Source organism: Neovison vison, chromosome 1, assembly GCF_020171115.1.
Source record: "Neovison vison isolate M4711 chromosome 1, ASM_NN_V1, whole genome shotgun sequence".
NCBI classification, from domain to species: domain Eukaryota; kingdom Metazoa; phylum Chordata; class Mammalia; order Carnivora; family Mustelidae; genus Neogale; species Neogale vison.
Genome location: NC_058091.1, coordinates 251,335,018 through 251,352,694, shown reverse-complemented (window position 1 = coordinate 251,352,694; position 17,677 = coordinate 251,335,018). Strand labels below are relative to the sequence as shown.

The 17,677-nt window shown below is 58.1% G+C and overlaps 1 protein-coding gene across 6 annotated transcripts; it reads right to left on the bottom strand.

Moving 5' to 3' along the window:
• Positions 1-514: 514 nt before the first annotated feature.
• Positions 515-16,653, bottom strand: PDLIM7 (PDZ and LIM domain 7). Of its 6 annotated transcripts, none has more exons than XM_044228505.1 (13): positions 16,587-16,653; positions 15,524-15,630; positions 11,765-11,916; positions 11,654-11,684; positions 11,058-11,176; positions 10,282-10,418; positions 10,084-10,120; positions 9,050-9,120; positions 8,658-8,904; positions 7,505-7,685; positions 1,268-1,388; positions 1,053-1,168; positions 515-881 (listed from the first exon to the last, which is right to left on the bottom strand). In XM_044228505.1, exons 2-13 carry the CDS (start codon positions 15,617-15,619, stop codon positions 795-797), a joined length of 1,395 nt encoding a protein of 464 aa, XP_044084440.1. In that variant the 5' UTR covers positions 15,620-15,630; positions 16,587-16,653; the 3' UTR covers positions 515-794. The 6 variants fall into 6 exon arrangements, with proteins under 6 accessions (XP_044084440.1, XP_044084447.1, XP_044084456.1 ...); XM_044228512.1 differs by having other exon boundaries at positions 9,050-9,111; XM_044228521.1 differs by lacking the exon at positions 11,058-11,176 and adding an exon at positions 10,663-10,679.
• Positions 16,654-17,677: the final 1,024 nt, after the last annotated feature.

Below are 17,677 nucleotides of genomic sequence, written 5' to 3'. Positions count from 1 at the left end.
CATCCCTCAGGCCCCCACTCTAGGCTCCCTGGGAGTCCCTGGATCCCATCTCTGCCAAGTCACTTTCTGCTCCTCTCTTTCCACGGCCCCTCCTCCTAGTCCCCCCTCTCTCTGTCCACCTTGCTCACGGATCTTGGAGCTCTTTCACAGGTTGCTTCACTATTTCATACTCTTCTGTGCTCTGACCCCCCCTTGCGATGCAGTCCTAGCTCCTTGGCCAGGCACCTGTGGCCTCCCAGGCCCGGGGGGCTGGGCTCTCCAATCCCACCCTCTGCTGTGGCATTCGGCTGACACCTCTGGGCCTTTGCTCTGGTTGTTTTCCACCTCCCATCTCTGCAGACGTACCTCCAACTCCTCTTCTCTGTCCCTCAAGCCAGTCCCAATCTGGCACCTCCACATTCCCCCTTGACCTTCTCCTGCTGACCTCATAACAAGGATGACCAGGATGGCCAGCCCTGGGAAAACCATCTTAATCTCCACCCTTCCTAGTGCACAGGCAGGAGCACACACCGGACACAGCTGGATATAGGTTTATTGTGGCACTGGGTGTGAACAGGGGCTGGTGTGGCCAGCACCGGTGTGTGATGGTGGTGGAGGGAGTGGGGGGAAATGGAGGGAGTGCGGGGAAATGATGAGGGGAGAGGGCAGGGCCCAGGAAACCCCAGGCTCAGGGCAGGAGTTGGGTGGGGGGGTGAACTCTGCCAGCCCTATCCAGAAGTCTGGGGCGAGCCTCGAGCCTTGGGAAGGAGCTCCCTCTGGCTGGGCTGGAAGAGGCGGCCCTGGGTAGGAGTGGCTCACACGTGGGAGAAGGCGTGGCTCTTGCAGAGGGGCTTGTCCTTCTTGGAGTAGAAAGTCTTCCCTTCCAGGTTGATCTGGCATATCTGAGGACAGCCAGGGTCAAGCCACATGGGGTTGGGGGAGGCAGGAGGGTCCCCTTCCCAGCCTCTCATGAATTCCAGAGGCAGAGAGTGGAAGGGAGGCTGGTGAACAACACCGGGCTGGATTTGGGGGGGGAGGGGGCCAGACCTGAGACCAAGGCCGGGGGCACTCACCGCACACACGAAGCAAGTATCATGCCAGCTGAAGCCCAGCGCCTCCAGGAAACGATCCCCTGCGTCGATCTTGAAGTCACAGCCCCGGCACTTCGTGCCAAACATCTTCTCATAGTCTGAGGATGAAGGCAGAGAGGAAGGGGGACCTGGGTTTTCAACTGCCCCCACCAACCCCTTACCCATGGCCACCCCCCACCCCCGCTGGGGCCCCCTACCTCGCTCGCAGTAAGGGGCACCTTCCTCCATGTAGAAGGCCCTGTTCCGAATGGGTGTCTTGCAGGCTGCACAGGTGAAGCACTGCACGTGCCAGGTCATCTTCAGGGCGTGCATGATCTCCTAGGAGGACGCTACAGTCACCAGGCAGCTTGACCCCTCCTCTCCAGAGCTGGGGACACAGGAAGGCTGGCCATGGGCCCTCTTCCTTCCCATGATAAACGTCACATCTGCACACCCACCCTCCCCACTCTACCTCCAGCCCTGCGGTCTCCCCAAGGTCGGTCGCTGTGTCTTGCCTCTGCACCCCAAACCCGCCTCTCCCCACAGCTGTCCCCAGCTCAGCTGGCAGCGACTCCCTCCTTCATCTGCTCAGCCGAGACGCCCCTTTCTCTCATACACCCCATCAAAGCTGCCAAGAACCCCTATTTCGTTCTCTGTCAAGGTGCATCCAGATCCCTACCACTTCTCATTGCCTTCCTGATGTGGAAGGTGAGCCTCGGGCATCCTGGCCGGGGTGGTGGCCGGAAATGCCCCTCTGAGCTCCTCCTGCCGCCCCTGCAGGCTGAGGTCAAGCTGAGCGAGGCCACATTGCCCTCTGCTGGAATCCCGGCCTGCGCTGCATCCTCTGCTCTCCCCACATTGCCTCTGGCCCTCCGCTGGTGCTTCAGTCTTGGGGCTTCACATGGACTGTCCCCTCCACCTGACTGTCTACCCCACGTATGTCCCAAGTCTCACCCCTTACTGCCTTCCAGTTTCTGCTCATGTCCCCTTCTCCAGAGGCCTGTTCTGACAACACCAGTTAGTACTTCCCATAGGCTCATCCAAAGCTACGTTCCCAAGATCTTTAATTCTGTTCTCTGCATCCCTCGGCAGGTTTTTCTAACACAGGACCCCGTGATGTACTTATTGCTTAGCATTTCCTCTCCTCCCTTTTTCCTGATCAAACGTAAGGTCCAGGAGGGAATGAGGTGTGATACTTCTAGAAGCTGATACGCAGCAACAGTGCCCATCCCTGTGGGTGCTCAAAACCTGCTTAATGGCCTGGGGAGGAAGCCGAGGCTTGGGGAGGATCTGTGATCTCGCTGGGCCCAGGCTGTCAATCTTGGGGGTCCAACCAGACCTTGCTTCTTAGCTGGGCAACTTGGCCCATAGCATTACTTTCTCTTGACACTTGGTTCCTTCCCTTGTGAACGGGGAACCTAATCCCAGCCTTGCAGGTTGTAAGGATGGCCCCACGTTTGAAGCTGGGGCTCCCAGACCCCATGCCTGCTGGGGCCTGGTAGTGTACCCCACAGGGCAAGATGTTCCTGGGGAGTACCTGTTTCTGCCTGTAGGTACAGTGCTGAGCAGTTTGTGCAGAAATGCCTGGAAGGCTTAGGTTGAAATCAGGGTGTTAAAGTGAAATCTGATTTTAAGATACTGCCCATTAATTTAAAATGCAGGTGGGGCGCCTGGGTGGCTCAGTGGGTTGGGCCGCTGCCTTCGGCTCGGGTCATGATCTCAGGGTCCTGGGATCGAGTCCCGCATCGGGCTCTCTGCTCAGCGGGGAGCCTGCTTCCTCCTCTCTCTCTCTGCCTGCCTCTCTGCCTACTTGTAATCTCTCTGTCAAATAAATAAATAAAATCTTTAAAAAAAAATAAAATAAAATGCAGGTGTAGACCAAGCAAGTCACATGGGCAACACCCGGCTCTCCGATGGCCTGTTGATGCCCTCCACCTCTCTGTCACAGCTCACATACACCTCGCAACCACCCTGGCCAGGAAGTGACTGCCACCATGTTGATGAGGCCCAGGGAGAGTGACCCACACCAGGTCACTGAGTCACTAGATCACAGGAATGGGTTTCATGGCCAAGTCCAGCTATCTCCAAAGTAGGCTTTTCCACTGCCTGGTGCTGCCTCTTTTCAAGAAGCAGACAAAGGCTGTGGGGGAAGGAACTCGGCTGCAAGCTGGGAGGGTGGTGGGCTTGGGCAAGAGCGGGGGTAGTCCAGAGCTGGGTCCAGTGTGTGGCAGGAAGGCAGCTTTCTGCTGATATTCAGAGGGACCTGGAAGCCAATTATCAGTATTTATTTTAATGCCCTAGTTTCCTCAATCTGTCTGCCTTTCCCCTCTCCACTGCCCTGAGCCAGGCCCCAGCAGCCTGTTCCCCTCTCCAGCTCAGTCTCCCCTTGCCCAGAGGAAGCTTGCTGTGGCAGAGCTGACCTCATCAGCCCCAGTGCCAAACTCCTAACACGGCCCCCACTCACCTCTTCCGTCTCATCTCACACCCTTCCCAGGTGTTACCTTGTGACACAAGCTATTCCTTCTGCTTGGGGTGTTCTCTCCTGATCCTTCTCCAAGCCAGTTCCTACTCATTTTTAAAGTTCGGCTCAGAGGCTACTTTTATCCAGTCCTTCAAACATTTACTGGTCACCTCCTGAATCTAAAGCACGAAATAAAGCAGACCAGCCGTGGTCCCAGCCCACAGAGTTCACACCTAGGGAAAAGATGGGACAAAGGACTGGGGAGTAGTAAGCAAACTGTGGGGCCTTTGGTCTGGTGGAAAGGGTGGGTATCAGGGAAGGTATTCCTGAGGAAATGAAAGGAGTCCCCGATGAGAAGGAACAAGGTAAAGAGGGTGCTAAAATAGTAATCCTGGTAGAAAGCACAGGCTATGTAAGGGCCCTGTGGTAAGAGAAACAGTACATGGGCAAAATGAAATGGGCCACATGGCTGGAGCACTGGAGAGGGTAAGTTGGTGAGAGGGAACTCTTAAGAGCACAGGGTTTCCGGCGGCCCCCAAACCAGGGTAGGTCTCCTCTAATGTGTCCCTCATGGTGTGCCGCTTCCCACCAGCTCCCCGGAAATAATCTGATTGCCCTTTGTTTCTCTCCCTGTGCTCCACACTGATCTCCCCAGGCAGCCACAGTTCTGAGCTCTGGGCACATATAGGAACGGAGCCCCTGTCAGGTTGGGGAGGTAAGCCTTCCCCGTTCCCCCCCCCCCAACCCAGGGTGAGGTGGGGGCTTCCTAGAGTTTGTCAGACCCTGAGTCCCTGTAAGAGAGAAGCTAAGGGCCCCTGGGCCTCTGTGGAACTTGAGCCTGGGTAGGAGTTCCTGGGGACAGAAGAGGATTTGCCACCCAAGGCTTACTCCAGGATCTGGGAGCCAGCCAGGCCCTATTTGTCTTGGCTCCTCCTCTGTGTCCTGGAATAATAACCCTGTCCACTCAGGACAGGGGTACAGCAGGACAAGAGTACAGGGTAATGCAGACAAAGCAGTCACCGAAGAATGGGGCCTTGATCTGTAGATGCCGAGCTCAAGGAAGGTCCTGGGATCCAGCCCATTCTCTTAGAACAGTCCAGTGGGGCATGGCCCAGCCTGGTGCGAAAAGGACCGTGATCTGGAGCAAAACTCCCTCATCTAGAAGATGGGAATCACCACAGTTACTTCCTACAGTAGGACCGTGAAGTGGAAGCCCCACACACTGTAAGTGCCCCACAACACAAACTGTCACTGTGACCAAGACTGTGGTCATATCCATTCCCCCCTTCCGGTCTACTGATGGAATCTCTGTTTTTGTTGCTGGCCACAAGGCTGCCCCAAACAGACGGTCTCTCCCAACCTCTCTTGCAGCTCAGCATGGTCAGGTGACCAAGGTCTGGCTGACAGGATGCTAAAATGGGGGTTGGGCAGCAGCATCTTCTCAAGATGGCTGCCACGGGCCCCCCATCCCTTCTTCCCCTTCCCACTTCCCTTCTGAAACGTGGCAATTTTGGCCAAGGCTCGAGAGTCATCTCAGACTACCAGTGTTAAGTAAGTGCAGAGAATGGCCAAGAAACAAGACACAGAGGCCTAGATCTGCCCATTAGTCCCAGACTGCCCACCCCTGGACTTTCTTAGGTGGAAAAGAAGCTGCCACAATTTGGAGTCTTCTACTGCTTGTGGTCAAGGTAATCCTTGCTAATGTGAACATCACCACAGAGCTCTCTGGCCACATGTGGCAGCCCTGCCTCGGTATCCAGAAATAAGGAGAAGCAGGAAATGTCAGGAAGAGCACAAGCTGAGAGTTGAGAGCGCCTGGGGCTCTTCCAGCTTAGCCCTCACGCTCTGCAGCCTGAGGCAGCTTCTGCCGCTCTGTGGACTTCAGTTTCCATACAGGTGTGACAGGAACCCCATTAGCTTTTCACCCTGCCTGGTTCTGCCCCCTTTTCCTCTGGCGGTGCCCTTGACCCCTGACACCCTCTGAGTCCTACCCACCTAGTAGGAGCTCCTGGGGGCAGGGCCCAAACCTGTTACTTCATGAGGCGTTCTCGAGCATGGAACACACTACCTGGCACACTGTCCACATTAAATAAAGAGAATGAACGAGTGAAGGTAGATGGCCCATCATACTGTGCCCGTGACACACCAAGCCAGGCTCCAAGCCTGGCTCCTGTTGGGAGCGGGACTGCCCTGCAGAAAACATGGCCAGGCTCTGTTGTGTGTTTAGACTCAGTGGGAAGAATGGGATTTTTGAATCACAGATTTGTGTCTGGGTTTCTGGCTTTGGCACTCCATAGTCCTACACCCTCCAGGCGCAGTAAATTATCCTTCAGAATTTCTGTCCCCTTGTGCACTGGAGGTGGCAGAACTGTGGGTCAGCTTCCTCAAAGCCTGTCACGACCCCCTTCCTTTTTGCCTTCTTCTCATGGAAGATGAAGGCTAAAATACTGGGTTTGCCAACCTCCCCTGCAGCCCAGGTGCTCACAGGATAACAATTCCAAACACTGAGATAAAGATGCAAGTTCCTGGTTTTTCTTCCAGAATCAAAAGCAAAAACCTTGTTAAAATCATGCCATTTGGCCTTGCCCTCTCCTTCCCACCTGCAACAAGAACACAAGGACTGGGGCTTGAGCAGTTCTTGGGGAACTGTGATATGAGAGGCTTGGGGACAAGGGTCTACATGCTACTGATTTCGGAGCCAAAGGCAGGAAAAGTCTAAAGGCATCCTGAAGCTGCTGTTTCAGCCCTGGAATTCTTGTGAGTGGAGTAAATAACCCCTTCTGCTGAAATCTCTGTGGAGAGGTTTGATTATTGCCACTGAACACAACCCCACTGACGTAGTCACTGGGATCCGCGCAGACCTCCCTCTGCAGGTGAGGACATCTTGTTTTACTTCGGGGAAACAATCCTCCCTCAGTCTGTCTGTGGTGCGGGTGGGACCACCCGACCTCTGCTCCCTGGGTCCACCCGACCTCTGCTCCACTGGGTAGCACCCATGCCCGGCGAATCCAAGTCCTGAGGCTCGGGCCAGAGATGTGCCTGTGACACAAGTTAGTCCCACTAGCATCAGCACCAGGACCCCTGATGCATCAGCTGGCACAGGGGCACGCCTATCCTCCCTGCAGCGTGAAACTGGGGTCACCCTGGAGCCACTGTGGCGCCACCTTTGCCACCTTCTAAGGACAAGTATGCAGGGAACAAAGCCAACACAGATGACAGAGGCAAGTGTGGGAAAAGTCCTGACGATCCCAGGTCCTGCCTTCAGCAGGGCTTGAAGCTAGTGCCCCTTGGGCTTTCTGAGTGTTTGAGCCCATATACAGAACATTCTGCTTTTCAGAAGTCAACGTTATACTTCACTTTTATGACAGACCTGCTAACTAAAACACACCCAAAAAAGAATTTTGCTTTCACAAAGAAAGGCATAAAGTGAACGAGTGTTCAGCGTTTGTTTCGTAGTGAGCCATCCCAGAGGCAGCACACAGCCCTCATCTGAGCAAGGGACCCTGCCCAGCTCCTGCCCCGGGAGCCACACTCCGCATCCGGGCACCAGGCCACATTCTGGCACCAGGTCCCCACGGCTCTGAGCTGTGTCTGCAAGCATCTGTGCTTTATCTCAATTTACTTTGTGCATCTGTTAGCAAGATGTGTCCGAAGGTATCAGGAAAGCCTACACGAGGTTATTTTTTAGGCCTGGGAATGCTCACATTTTCTTCCACATAAATTAACAGTACTTGCTTCTTCACTAAGCCATTTCAGCTGTGGAAGTTTTCACAGGCACGCTCTACTTTCAGAGAGCTGGGGAAACCCGTGCCACTCTTGCCCACTTGAGCCCCTCAGAGTAGGACTTTGGTCATCGGGGAAGATCTTGGCTAACACAAAGTGAGGCTAGGAGAGCATCCTGTTTATTAAGATGCTAAGGACCCAAAGGAGTCCTGAGAGGTGAGCCCCCAGGCCCAAGCGCCCTCCCCTCCGCCCAGCCACCAGCCCCACTCACGCCTGTGATCTTCTTCTTGCACTTGGCACAGCTGGGCGCATAGCGCACATCATAGCAGGGTGGGCAGAAGATGGCCCCCTTCTCCTCAAAGAAACCGCCCTCTTCCAGGACCTTCCCACACTGGCTGCACACAAATTCCTCGGGGTGGTATGCGTGGCCCAACGCAACCAGGTAGCGGCCCCTGAGGGGGAGGTGAGGGCAGTGAGAGGGGGTGTATGCCTAGTCTGCAGATGGTTAGTGAATACCTACTCTGAAGCCTGGAAGGGAAATGCATTCTCCCCATCTTCCAGATAAAGGAGAAACAGGTTTGGGAGGTGACCCAAGTGATGACACCACTACTCTGTGACCCAAGTGATGAAGCCACCCTACTCTGATGACAAGAAATGGTGCCCGATGGTGTTGGGATAAAGAGGAGGTTACACTGGGTGGGGGCTGCTGACCCGGGCCCAGTGAGATAAACCAGAGGAACTGGTGCCCTGGGGGCAGGAGGCCCAGAGTGCCCAGCGGCTCTGAAGACCAGTGGGTACCTGAGCCGACCTTGGTGCCCACTCTGGCCCACTTGCCTGGTCCATCTGGTCTGGGGAGGGGCCTGTAGGCCCACATCAATGTCTGAAGAAGGGGGCTCTTCGCAGAGCTGAGAGCTGACAGGAGTGAAGAGCAGTGCAGGACAAGGGCTGAGCACTAGCAAGGTTCTAGGGAGCTAGCATGCCAACTCTGGGCCCCAGGGAACAGGGCAGGGAGGGAGGGGCCTCGGGTCTGTCTGCTCTGAGAGCAGAGGTTTTGGCAGGGATCAAGTGAGCAGGAGGGAGAGCAGAAGGCCTGAGAGGGGCAGGCCCTTCCCTGCCCGGAGAGTGGTCTTTCTAGGGGTGAAGCCTGAGTGTCCTGTGGGCACATCCTCCATTTCAGCAGGACAAATGCTGACAGAGGCTGACATGGGGGTGGGATGGATTGGGGGAAGGGATGCAGGTTGCAGAACCTGAGGACCTAGGCCAGGTCCCTGCCCCCACCGCAACTGGGAACTGCATCCTTATCCTCCCACAGTGATGGCTGAGATGAGTAGGGAGACAGGCGGGGACGCAGAGGTCGGAAACATACCAGGGCCAGGCTTTAGGACGGGAAAGGCCAGAGTAGGAAAAGGAACAGGGCCACCCACCGGATGACCTTGTGGCATTGGTGGCACACAGGAGTCTTGCCATTGTTGCCACTACCGGCTCCTGGGCCCCCTCCAGCGGCTGCCTGCACGATGGATGTGCGGTTCTGCAGAGGCGTGGGTGTGGCTGGCTGGCTGTGCCGGGTCAGCACCGTGCTTGTCTTGTCCGGGGCGTAGCGCTCGGCAAAGGCGGGGTCCACAGCCCAGGGTGGGCGGCTAGTGGGACTGGGGGTGGTAGGGCCTGCCGGGGCTAAGGAAAGTGGCTCCAGGGAGGTGCCCAGGGACCCCAAAGGTCAGGGGCTTGAGCCTGGGGCAGCCTGGACAGCCCCCACCCCCATCCGCATTCCCCTGGAGGCTACCCACCCTTCTCCAGGCCCAAGACCACTCTCTCTCACCAAGCCAGGGTTCCTGGGGTGTAGCTGAGGCTGGGGCTGGGGCTTCTGTCCTGGACACCTGGCTGCAAGATCTGCCATTCAAGGCCTTGTATGGTTGAGGCTCCTGGCATGGCCCTACCCCCCAACCTTGGTCCTGCTGGCCCCACAGGAGAGACGCCTGGGATCATGGGAGCTGCTGGGCTGGATTCCCGGTCCCACAGGGGTAGGTAAGGGCAGGGCAGCTCCTCCTAGCCAGGTTCCAGCTGGCAGGTCTGTCGTACAGGGCTGGGAGGTGGAGCAGGGCACTCTCCCTGCTGATGTAGTTCTTGGGGCTTCCTCAGCCCCCAGATAGAGCTCTGACGGCAGGGCCTCCTTTGCCAGGTACCACCCCCCACTGAGACCCAGACTGGCACGGCCCACACTGGGTCTGAACCATCTAACACCCCCACACCCAGAACACAAACCAAGCCCACGAAGACAGAAGGCAGAGGCAGAGGAAGCAGGGCTGAGAATGTTTATTTCCATGCTCCAGCCAGCACAGACCTGGCAGAGAGTAATAAGATAGGGCAAAGAGGTAAGGCAGTGTCAGACAGAGCCAGGCCCTCCGCTAGGCCAGTAGGAGGCTCAATCCAGGGGCAGGAAAGGAGGGAGTGAGGTAGGCGGAAGCTGCAGCGACCAAGAAGGGGGTGCCCTGGGTAGAAGGAACAGAGAGAGAGAGAGGCAGAGAGGGCAGTCGGCCGGTGAGGGCCGAGCTACGACTGCACGTTGAGCACGTGGGCAGAGCGCTGGTGGTGCCAGTCCCGGAGGCGGGTGTAGCGTGGGCTCTGCAGCTCCAGGACATACTTTTCCCTGGGGGGGCAGAGAGAAAAGGAGGAGGAAGTAGGAGGAAGGAGAGATGGAAGGGAAGCAGGGAGGGAGGATGGAAGGGAGGAAGGCAGGAAAGAAGGAAGGAAAACAGAGAGCCCTGGCTGGGGACCCTCAGGAGCAGACACAGGTGGTGGCTGGAATGGGTGAGGCAGGAGGTGAGAAAGAGGGGCTACTGCACATCCTTTTACCTTGATTTCTTCAGGTGCTCCTCATCCGGGTCTTGCACTGAGAGGGCAGAGGCAGGCATTGACCAAGAGAAGATAGAGGGCCACCCCAGCCCTGAGACCCAGCAGAAGGTCACAGGGCACCAGAGCAAGCTCCAGCGGGGCCGGGGCCCAGGCTGGGGGCCAGCAGGAGAGTCCGCCCTGCCCTGGGCTGCCACTTACTGAACTCGGTGCCCGTGAGGTGGGCAAGGATGCGGAAGGAACGGGACTGGCCTGTCCCGGGCCGAGGCCGCCAGTCCTCTGTGTCCTCCATCAGCCGCTGCTTGCTGGCATCTGGGACCAGCGGCCGGAGCGGCTGTCTGTGGGGAGGGTGTGGCTCAGAACCTCATGCAGGGGGTGGGCCATGGGGGCAGCCCCTCCCAGGATTGGTGCATGTGGCTTATGGTGCTGGGATAGTGGGGGAGCGCAAGGCCAGGGCCCTGCTTGGTGAGGGGGGTAGGGTAGCTAAGTGACAGGAAAGGAGGGCAGCTGGGGTGGGGAGGGGCCACCGCCCAGAATGCCAAAAGGAAGGAAAAAAGGAACAGGCAGAGGGGGCTCACTGACTTGTCAGGGGTCTGCACCTGTGAAGGAAATAGACAGATGGACAGATAAAGGGACAAAGGGACAGACACAAGGAAGAAGAAAAATGGCAAGGGGTCAGAGTAGCCAGGGGCAAGGCTGCACTGAGTGTCTGGGGCTCAGTCGCCCGACACCACACCCCAACCCAGGGCCACCAGCTGGGGGGCGTTGCCTGGCTCCCAGCGCCCAGGAGGGTGCAAGAGCCACACCCCTGGAGGGGCCCCCAGTGCCTACAGCCCCGCCCCGGCCGCCAGGGGTCGCTGCCGCACGGTTCCAGCCAGGCTGGGGCGCAACGCAGACTGAGCAGCAGCAGGGGCGTGGGGCCTCAGACAGAAGGCGTGGGCGGGGGCGAGGGCAGTGGGTGGGCAGGTCCGACATACCCATTCTGTTGCAGGGCGCTGTCAGCGGGCAGGGGCGCCCCGAAGGGCCGGGCCGTCTTGTTGAGGGAGGCGCTGGGTGCAAAGGTGTACCGCGGGGGGTCCGCGGCGGGGGCCAGGGCCTGGGCAGAGACAGAGCCGGGCAGGGCAGGCAGGGGCGGGGATGCTGGACCGGAGGGGGATGCCCCCCCTGGTGTGGAGAGGACAGCGGTTCTCCAGCCCCACACTGACACATCCGGCAGGGAGCATGGGGGCCGGGGTGGGGGGGACGACTCAGTTTTCAAGGGGCCCATGTGGGAGGATGATCTCAGCCCACCTGGGCCAAAGGGCAGATGAGTGCGGCTTGTAGCACAGGCCAGCGAGGAAGGCAGCAGACAGACAGGCAGACATGCGTGGTGCCCAGACCGTGCGGCAGCTCCTGGCCCAACTCCCAGTTTCCCAGACTCTCCCAGCTCTGGCCCCCACCCTCTACTTCCAGCCAGGAATGGGGTTATCAAGGGTATCAAGGCTCCTTGCTGTGGGAGAGGGCTAGTCAGCTCAGCAGTCCAATCCCACCCCTCCCATCACACAGATGTCACCCTAAGATGTCCTAGGCCTACCTTCTGCGGTTTGCTCTGAGGTGGCTGGGCCCTGGAGGAGAAGGGGAAGGGGTAATAGCAGGCCAGGCCTGAGGGTGCCCTCACCCGCCAGGTAGACCAGGGCCCTTGTACCTGCTGAGACCCAGGCTGAGGCGATCCCCACAGGCACGAATCCTGTTCTGGGCTTCAATGTGCGTGAGGCTCCCTGCATTCTCCCCATCGATACTCAGCACCCAGTCACCCACAGCCACACCGGCCTGTGCAGCTTTGCCTCCAGGAGTGAGCTGTGGGGAGATGGAAGGTCACGGCAGCCCAAGGCCTTTGCAGACCAAACTGAGGCCAACATTAGTCAACCCTGTTTAAGCTGTCCCTCTTCTAGAACCCAGGAGCCTCTTCATTCAATGCATTTCTCAGCAGCTGCTGAATACTGGAACCTGGGAGGGTGGGGTTCACATGAACTTCATAAACACCACAATCACCCTATTTATTTAGTCATTTGTTCACCTCCATGACCCCCCTTCCTCATGGTGCAGAACTGCTGTGACAGTCACCAAGCAGCCAGCGGTAGGTGAAGCCCCCAACTTCCCAGCTCCAACCACACCCTTTGAGGCCCCTGCTGGCCTCCTGCCCAGGCTGTCTCACCCAGCCCGTGGCTTGTGCATAACGCCACTTCCTCCAGGACACTAGGTGTCCTGGTGCTCTCACTGACCTCCTACACTCCCAGCACCCTGTCCTGGGGCCATCTGCAGGGATCTGCCAGGACCCTCTGAGAGCCAGGAATAGGCCCAGGTACCCCGTGAAGTGACTGAAGGGGGCCCAAGGTGTCAGCTAGGGCTGTAAATGAGTGTCACCCTGAAGCCTTTGAACGCCACATCACCCTCTCCCCCAGTCCTTCGGGCTCTGCCTTGGGAATCCCTGGTTCCTATGAAAAACAAGGGGTAGTAGGGGGCTGGCAGTAATGGTCACCACCAGCATGAACTGAGACAGTCATGAAGGAAGCAGGACTTGGCCCTGAGGTTAGGAGGGGCCATCAGGCCTTGGAAAGCCCCAGTGGGGTACTTCTCAGGGCCCTGATAGAGGTAACCCTGACAAACCCCACTGGGCGCTTCTAGCCCTCTAGCCCCTCAGAAAGGATGATGCAGCTGTTCGTGGGTCCAGCCCACAGAGCTGCCGGGGCATCTGGCAAGGGACCTAGCATTAAGTACACTTCTACAGGCCAACTGGAAGGCCAATTCACATTTCATAGGTTGGAGGGTAGGACTGAGAGGTACTGGCTGCCTGTGGCCCAGGAGGCTCCTCAGGTGGGCTGATGCACAGACTGAGTTGAGGCAGGGAGAGGGGAGGTAGGAGGTTCTAGAGACATTTCCAGAAGGCAGAGAGACCAGATGCAGCACAGCGGCAAGAGGGGAGAACTGGGTCTATTTCATGCTTGGGAAGTTAGAAGGGAAAGACAGCTGGGTGCCTCCTTCATCTGCTAAATGGTAAGAAGAGCAACTGACATTTATCGAAAACCTAATACTGTCACATGCTAATACTGACACTTCCAACAACCTGTGGAGTAGAGTCAGAGATTATATGCCTTTTACACACGGGAAAAAAGGGAGTTTATGTAACTTGCCTCAAGCCACTCCATTAGTAAGAGGCAAAGCCAGGGCTGACCCTGACCCGAAGGCTTCACTACAATATACTACCTCTGCTGAGTGTTGGGACCCAACTCAGAGGTCAGCCTACCTAGAACAATTCCCTAAACCCCTGGTCGGGTCTGGGGCCTAGATCTTCTTTCTCGCTTTTAGTTCAATCCAACAGCCCGTTATAACAAGCATAGAGAAGTGACAATCTCGAAAGGAAGTGACTTACTCAAGGTCATGATGAGTCAGTAGAAGGGAAACCTGGTCCAGCCACTCCCTACCCACACAAGCTGGCTCCTGGGATGTGTGGGCTAAGCCTGAGGTAGAGGTCTTGGGGGTGAGCAGGAGCAGCTGGCTCCCAGGGAGGGGTGGGGATCTGGGGACTACTTCCTTTCCTGAGTGAGGAGGACAGGAAGCACAAAAGGGATAGAGGAGTGGTCAGAGAAGTGGAGAGGGAAGCAGGAGAAAACCCTGCTGGGTGTGAGGTGGGGGGCTGGAGAGACAAGAAGGCCCGAGTCAAGGAGGGGGAAAGCCAGAGAGCTGGACACTGCAAAGGGTGGGGGTGAGTCAGCCTGAGGGCTCTAATGAGCAGCCCAACCCCCAAGTCTCAGACATTACCTCATCTCCCAGGCCTGGGCCCACAGCCAGCCCTAGCCCCTCCCTCCTCCCTGGGGTCAGGGGAGAGGGAAGGGCTGGCCCAACTCAGAAAAGACCACCCCACCCGCCCACCCACCAGGGCTTAGGTCCAACTCCAGCTTTGGGCTCAGCTTGTGGCCCCACCCACAGCTAGGGCCGCTGACAAGGGAGCTCAGACCCAGAGTGCCCCCAACAGGCCACATCCTAAAGTCCATCCCTCAGGCTATTATGTTGCCCATCCCCTCCAATGAAGAAACTGAGTCTGAGTCCAGCCAAGGCCTACAGCTCCCCAGCCACATGGGCTAGCACTTTCCCAGAGAGGGGGATACAGAATATGTTTTTAGGGCTAGCAAAGCTTGACAATTATGTAGGGTTGGGTTTGTGTAGTCAGGAGACCTAAGCTACCCAGCTGGCAGGGCAGTTTCCAGGGGAATCCCACAGAAAGGTTCCTGGAAAGAACAGTGACCACCCGCCTGCCCTGGCCACCAAGCCCGATTCCCACAGACAGACTTGGCCTTGGGGGCCCTCTCAAGCTGGGCAGTGCCTGGACAACCTTCTGGCCCCCTCCAGGCTGTGCTTGCCTTGGGCTTCCTGCCAACAGCTGCCTGCCCAGTGGGCGCCTGGGTGGGCCTCTCTGGACAGGCGGATGTGGGGGCAGGAAGTCCCCGCCCCCTTCTGACCCCCAGGCCACAGACACCAGTCTAAGGGCTGGCCTCATTCTCTCTGGGCACCCTCTTTGTATCCCACAACTGACCCTACTACAGTTGGAGCCATGTCCTCGTGGTCACCAGCTGAGGGGCCCACCAACGGCATTTAGGGGTTTAGGCCCCAGCCAGCTTTTTTCAGTTCTGTGGACTCTAGTCACCAGCTGGCCTTCCCAGCATGGGGTTGCATTCTTGGGCTTATAAGGCAATCCCCCTGCCACAGGGAGGAGCCAGCCCCAGCTCCACCCCTTCTAGGGCAGGGGCTCAGAAGCTGAAGTTAGAACCCTAGATCCCATACCCCTGATTTGGGTCAGGGGCCACTGCATCTCGCATAGGACCAATGGATGAAGATGGACAAATTTCACAGAGGCTGAAAGTGCCCCCCCCCCAAAAAAAAACCCTGCAGACTATCCCAGTGCCTGAATTCCAAGCCCTTCTTTGCCAAGGAATCACTGTAAAGGCCCCTCTACCTCTCTGAGCCCTGAGTTCCCACATCTGGGAAAAAAGAATGACAACTGCTATACCCTGGGTGGCAATGGCGCTGAAGTGAGATCCTGCAGTCAAGAGTGCCCTGGCTGGGATTTAGCTCCAAGCATTGCTCCTTCAAGCAGCTTAGATACTTCCCAGAGACCTCAGGCTTCCCTCCTGCAGAATGGGCATCTCCCCTGGGGCCTCAGAGGTGGCCCCAGGAGTTCTGTTGAACGGCATCAAGTACTGAGCAGTGCTGGGGAACCATGGATGCTCCTCTCCCAGTACCCACCTAGTTGGGAGCCTTTGTGGCAGGTGTCTGCCACATCTCTGGAGCCAGATACCTCCTGCTCTACTGGACCTGGCTCACTTCTGCTCAGACTCCTTCCATCACCCATCAGAGACCTGAGCACCCAAAGACTCCTGGGGGAGCTTCTCCCCCAACGTTGGCTCACCCTGGAGATGGAGAGGGGCACATTGAAGTCCTTGCCCCCCTGGAGCCGAAAGCCCCAAGGTGCAGGCCCCTCCAGCACCACCTTGAAGGACTCCATGGTGCCTGCTCCTGGGAGAAAAGAAAAGGTGAGTGGACACCATGATGGGGGAGCAGGCAGGCCCAGCTCTGGACACCAGCTGTGGACTGGTGCCAGGAAGGCACGAGCAGCCGAGCAGCCATTGACACAGCCAGGGCCCCTGTAGGCGGGCACCTTGTCAGGTGTGGCTGGGTTTCTGGCTGGCAGACCTCATTCTGGGAAGGCAGGGGCAACTCCCCTCCCCCAGTGACTGAGATGATGAGGGGTTCCCCTTATTCAGCCTTGAGGTTCTTATCATGCACAAATGGGCCGCAGGGCTAATTTGACACGGGCTCCCCCCAAGCCAGCCTTAAGCCTCGGACAGACTGCGGGTGAGTCAGGGGCCGGGCGCTCCTCTCCCCCGCCCCCAGGTCCCAACAGGCAGGCCGCGCTGAAGCCTGCTCGGACTATATAAGGCGTGTAAGCTGACACTGCGGAGCCAGCGGAGGGAGCACACAGGGGCTCGGGACGCGAGGGGGAGGGGTGGAAAGGGAGGCGGCTGGAGCGGGTCCTAGCCATTCCCGGACGGGTCGAGGCTGATGACGACCCCCGGGCGCTGGGAAAGACCGGGCGGGGCCGTGGCCCCTGCGGAAATCGGTGAGGGCTAGGACCCCAAAGCGTGGCCAGATAGGGGACTCATCCTGGAGCCCAGCTGGGGTGGCGCCTCCTACACAGGCCTAGTAGCATCCGGACGTGACTCAGTTTCCCCCGTCCGCCGCCCGGGCCCCATGCATTGGCCGAGTCCCGGGCGCAGGAAGCAGCGCAGGCGCCAATCTGCTCTGCCGCAGCCGGCTTCGCCGCAGGAAGGCGGGGGCGGGGGCGGAGGCAGGGGCCCAAGTTCGCTAGAGGAAGCGCAGCGCTGGCCCGGACCCCATTGCCCTCCGTGGTCCCCAGCAGGCTCTTGCCCTCAGCCTGGCCCAGCCCGAGACGCCCGCGCGGTCGCCAGTACCTGCTCGGCCCCGCCGAGGCGCTGCTCGGTGGCTGGCCCCAAAGTGCCTCGTTGGGATCCACCACCAGTGTTCTGACCCCGCCCCCGCCGCCGCCGCCCGCTTTGAGCCCGCGGTAGGGGGCGGAACCATAGGCCACGCCCCGTTAAAGTCACGCCCGCGAGCGGCTGCTCTACGACAGGGAAGCCACACCCAATCCTTCTGCCCCGCCCAATCACGAAGTCCCGTTTTGCTTTGAGCTGGAAGGTCTGGCCTGCCGGGGACACCCTTGGCGGGGCGGAGCCTGGGCGGGGTCTGGACGGGATGTGGGCGGGGACTGGGCTTCAGGTCAACTCGTTTGGGAGCCTGCGAGAAGCTCGCCCAGCCCCTTGCGCCTCCTTCTGGCCGAACAGAAAGAAAGCGGCCTTCGAAACCAAGCGGACCTGGACATCCTGAATCTGTTTCCTCCTCGGAAAAAATGGGGCAATAATACTAACCTTGCAGGTCCATCGTGAGGATATGCATTGTTTGGCATAGGGTGCAAGTCATCGGCGTCTCCAGAATTTCTAGATCGGAGGGACTTGCGGGTGTGCAACACCTCTAGGTGGAGTTAGTTGGGATGGGGACAGGGGATCTTGAAGTTAGGTTTGTAAAACTCTACAGACGGCAGAAAATAATGGCAAGAGAGGACAGAATTGGAAGGGGACCCTGGCTGGAATCTGAGCCTGACCCCAGGCAGTCAACATCCCTTTGCTTTGTAATGACTCCACACTGTTGAAATGTTCTGTTGCCTGGTACCCCACTCCAGAGAAGGCAGCGCCTGCAGTGGGGATGTAAGAGAGTGAGTGACTCTAGCAGAGGTGTTAGAGACCTCACTTTGTCCCTAGTGGTCATCTCAGGCAGCTAGCACAGGTGGCAGGGGAAATGGAGCAGAAACAGCAGTGTGTGGCTGAGTGAATAGGCATCTACCCCTCTGTTCCTTCTAGGGCACGGGGCTGCTCTTCTCCCCCCTCTGCCATCATCACATTTCCCTCTTTTGTGCATCATTTCCCTCACTACATAGACTGCTGTAAGAGTTACCTTTAAAGAAATCCTCTCTTGACCCCACCTCCCC

What these genes read in the sequence shown, in the direction of transcription:
- PDLIM7 (XM_044228505.1), bottom strand. Translation starts at nt 15,619, where the DNA reads ATGGAGTCCTTCAAGGTGGTGCTGGAGGGGCCTGCACCTTGGGGCTTT. An exon ending in TGCCCCTTACTGCGAGCGAG is followed by an intron (nt 1,169 to 1,267) that starts GTAGGGGGCCCC and finishes CTTCATCCTCAG; the next exon opens with ACTATGAGAAGATGTTTGGC. An exon ending in ATACTTGCTTCGTGTGTGCG is followed by an intron (nt 882 to 1,052) that starts GTGAGTGCCCCC and finishes GGCTGTCCTCAG; the next exon opens with ATATGCCAGATCAACCTGGA.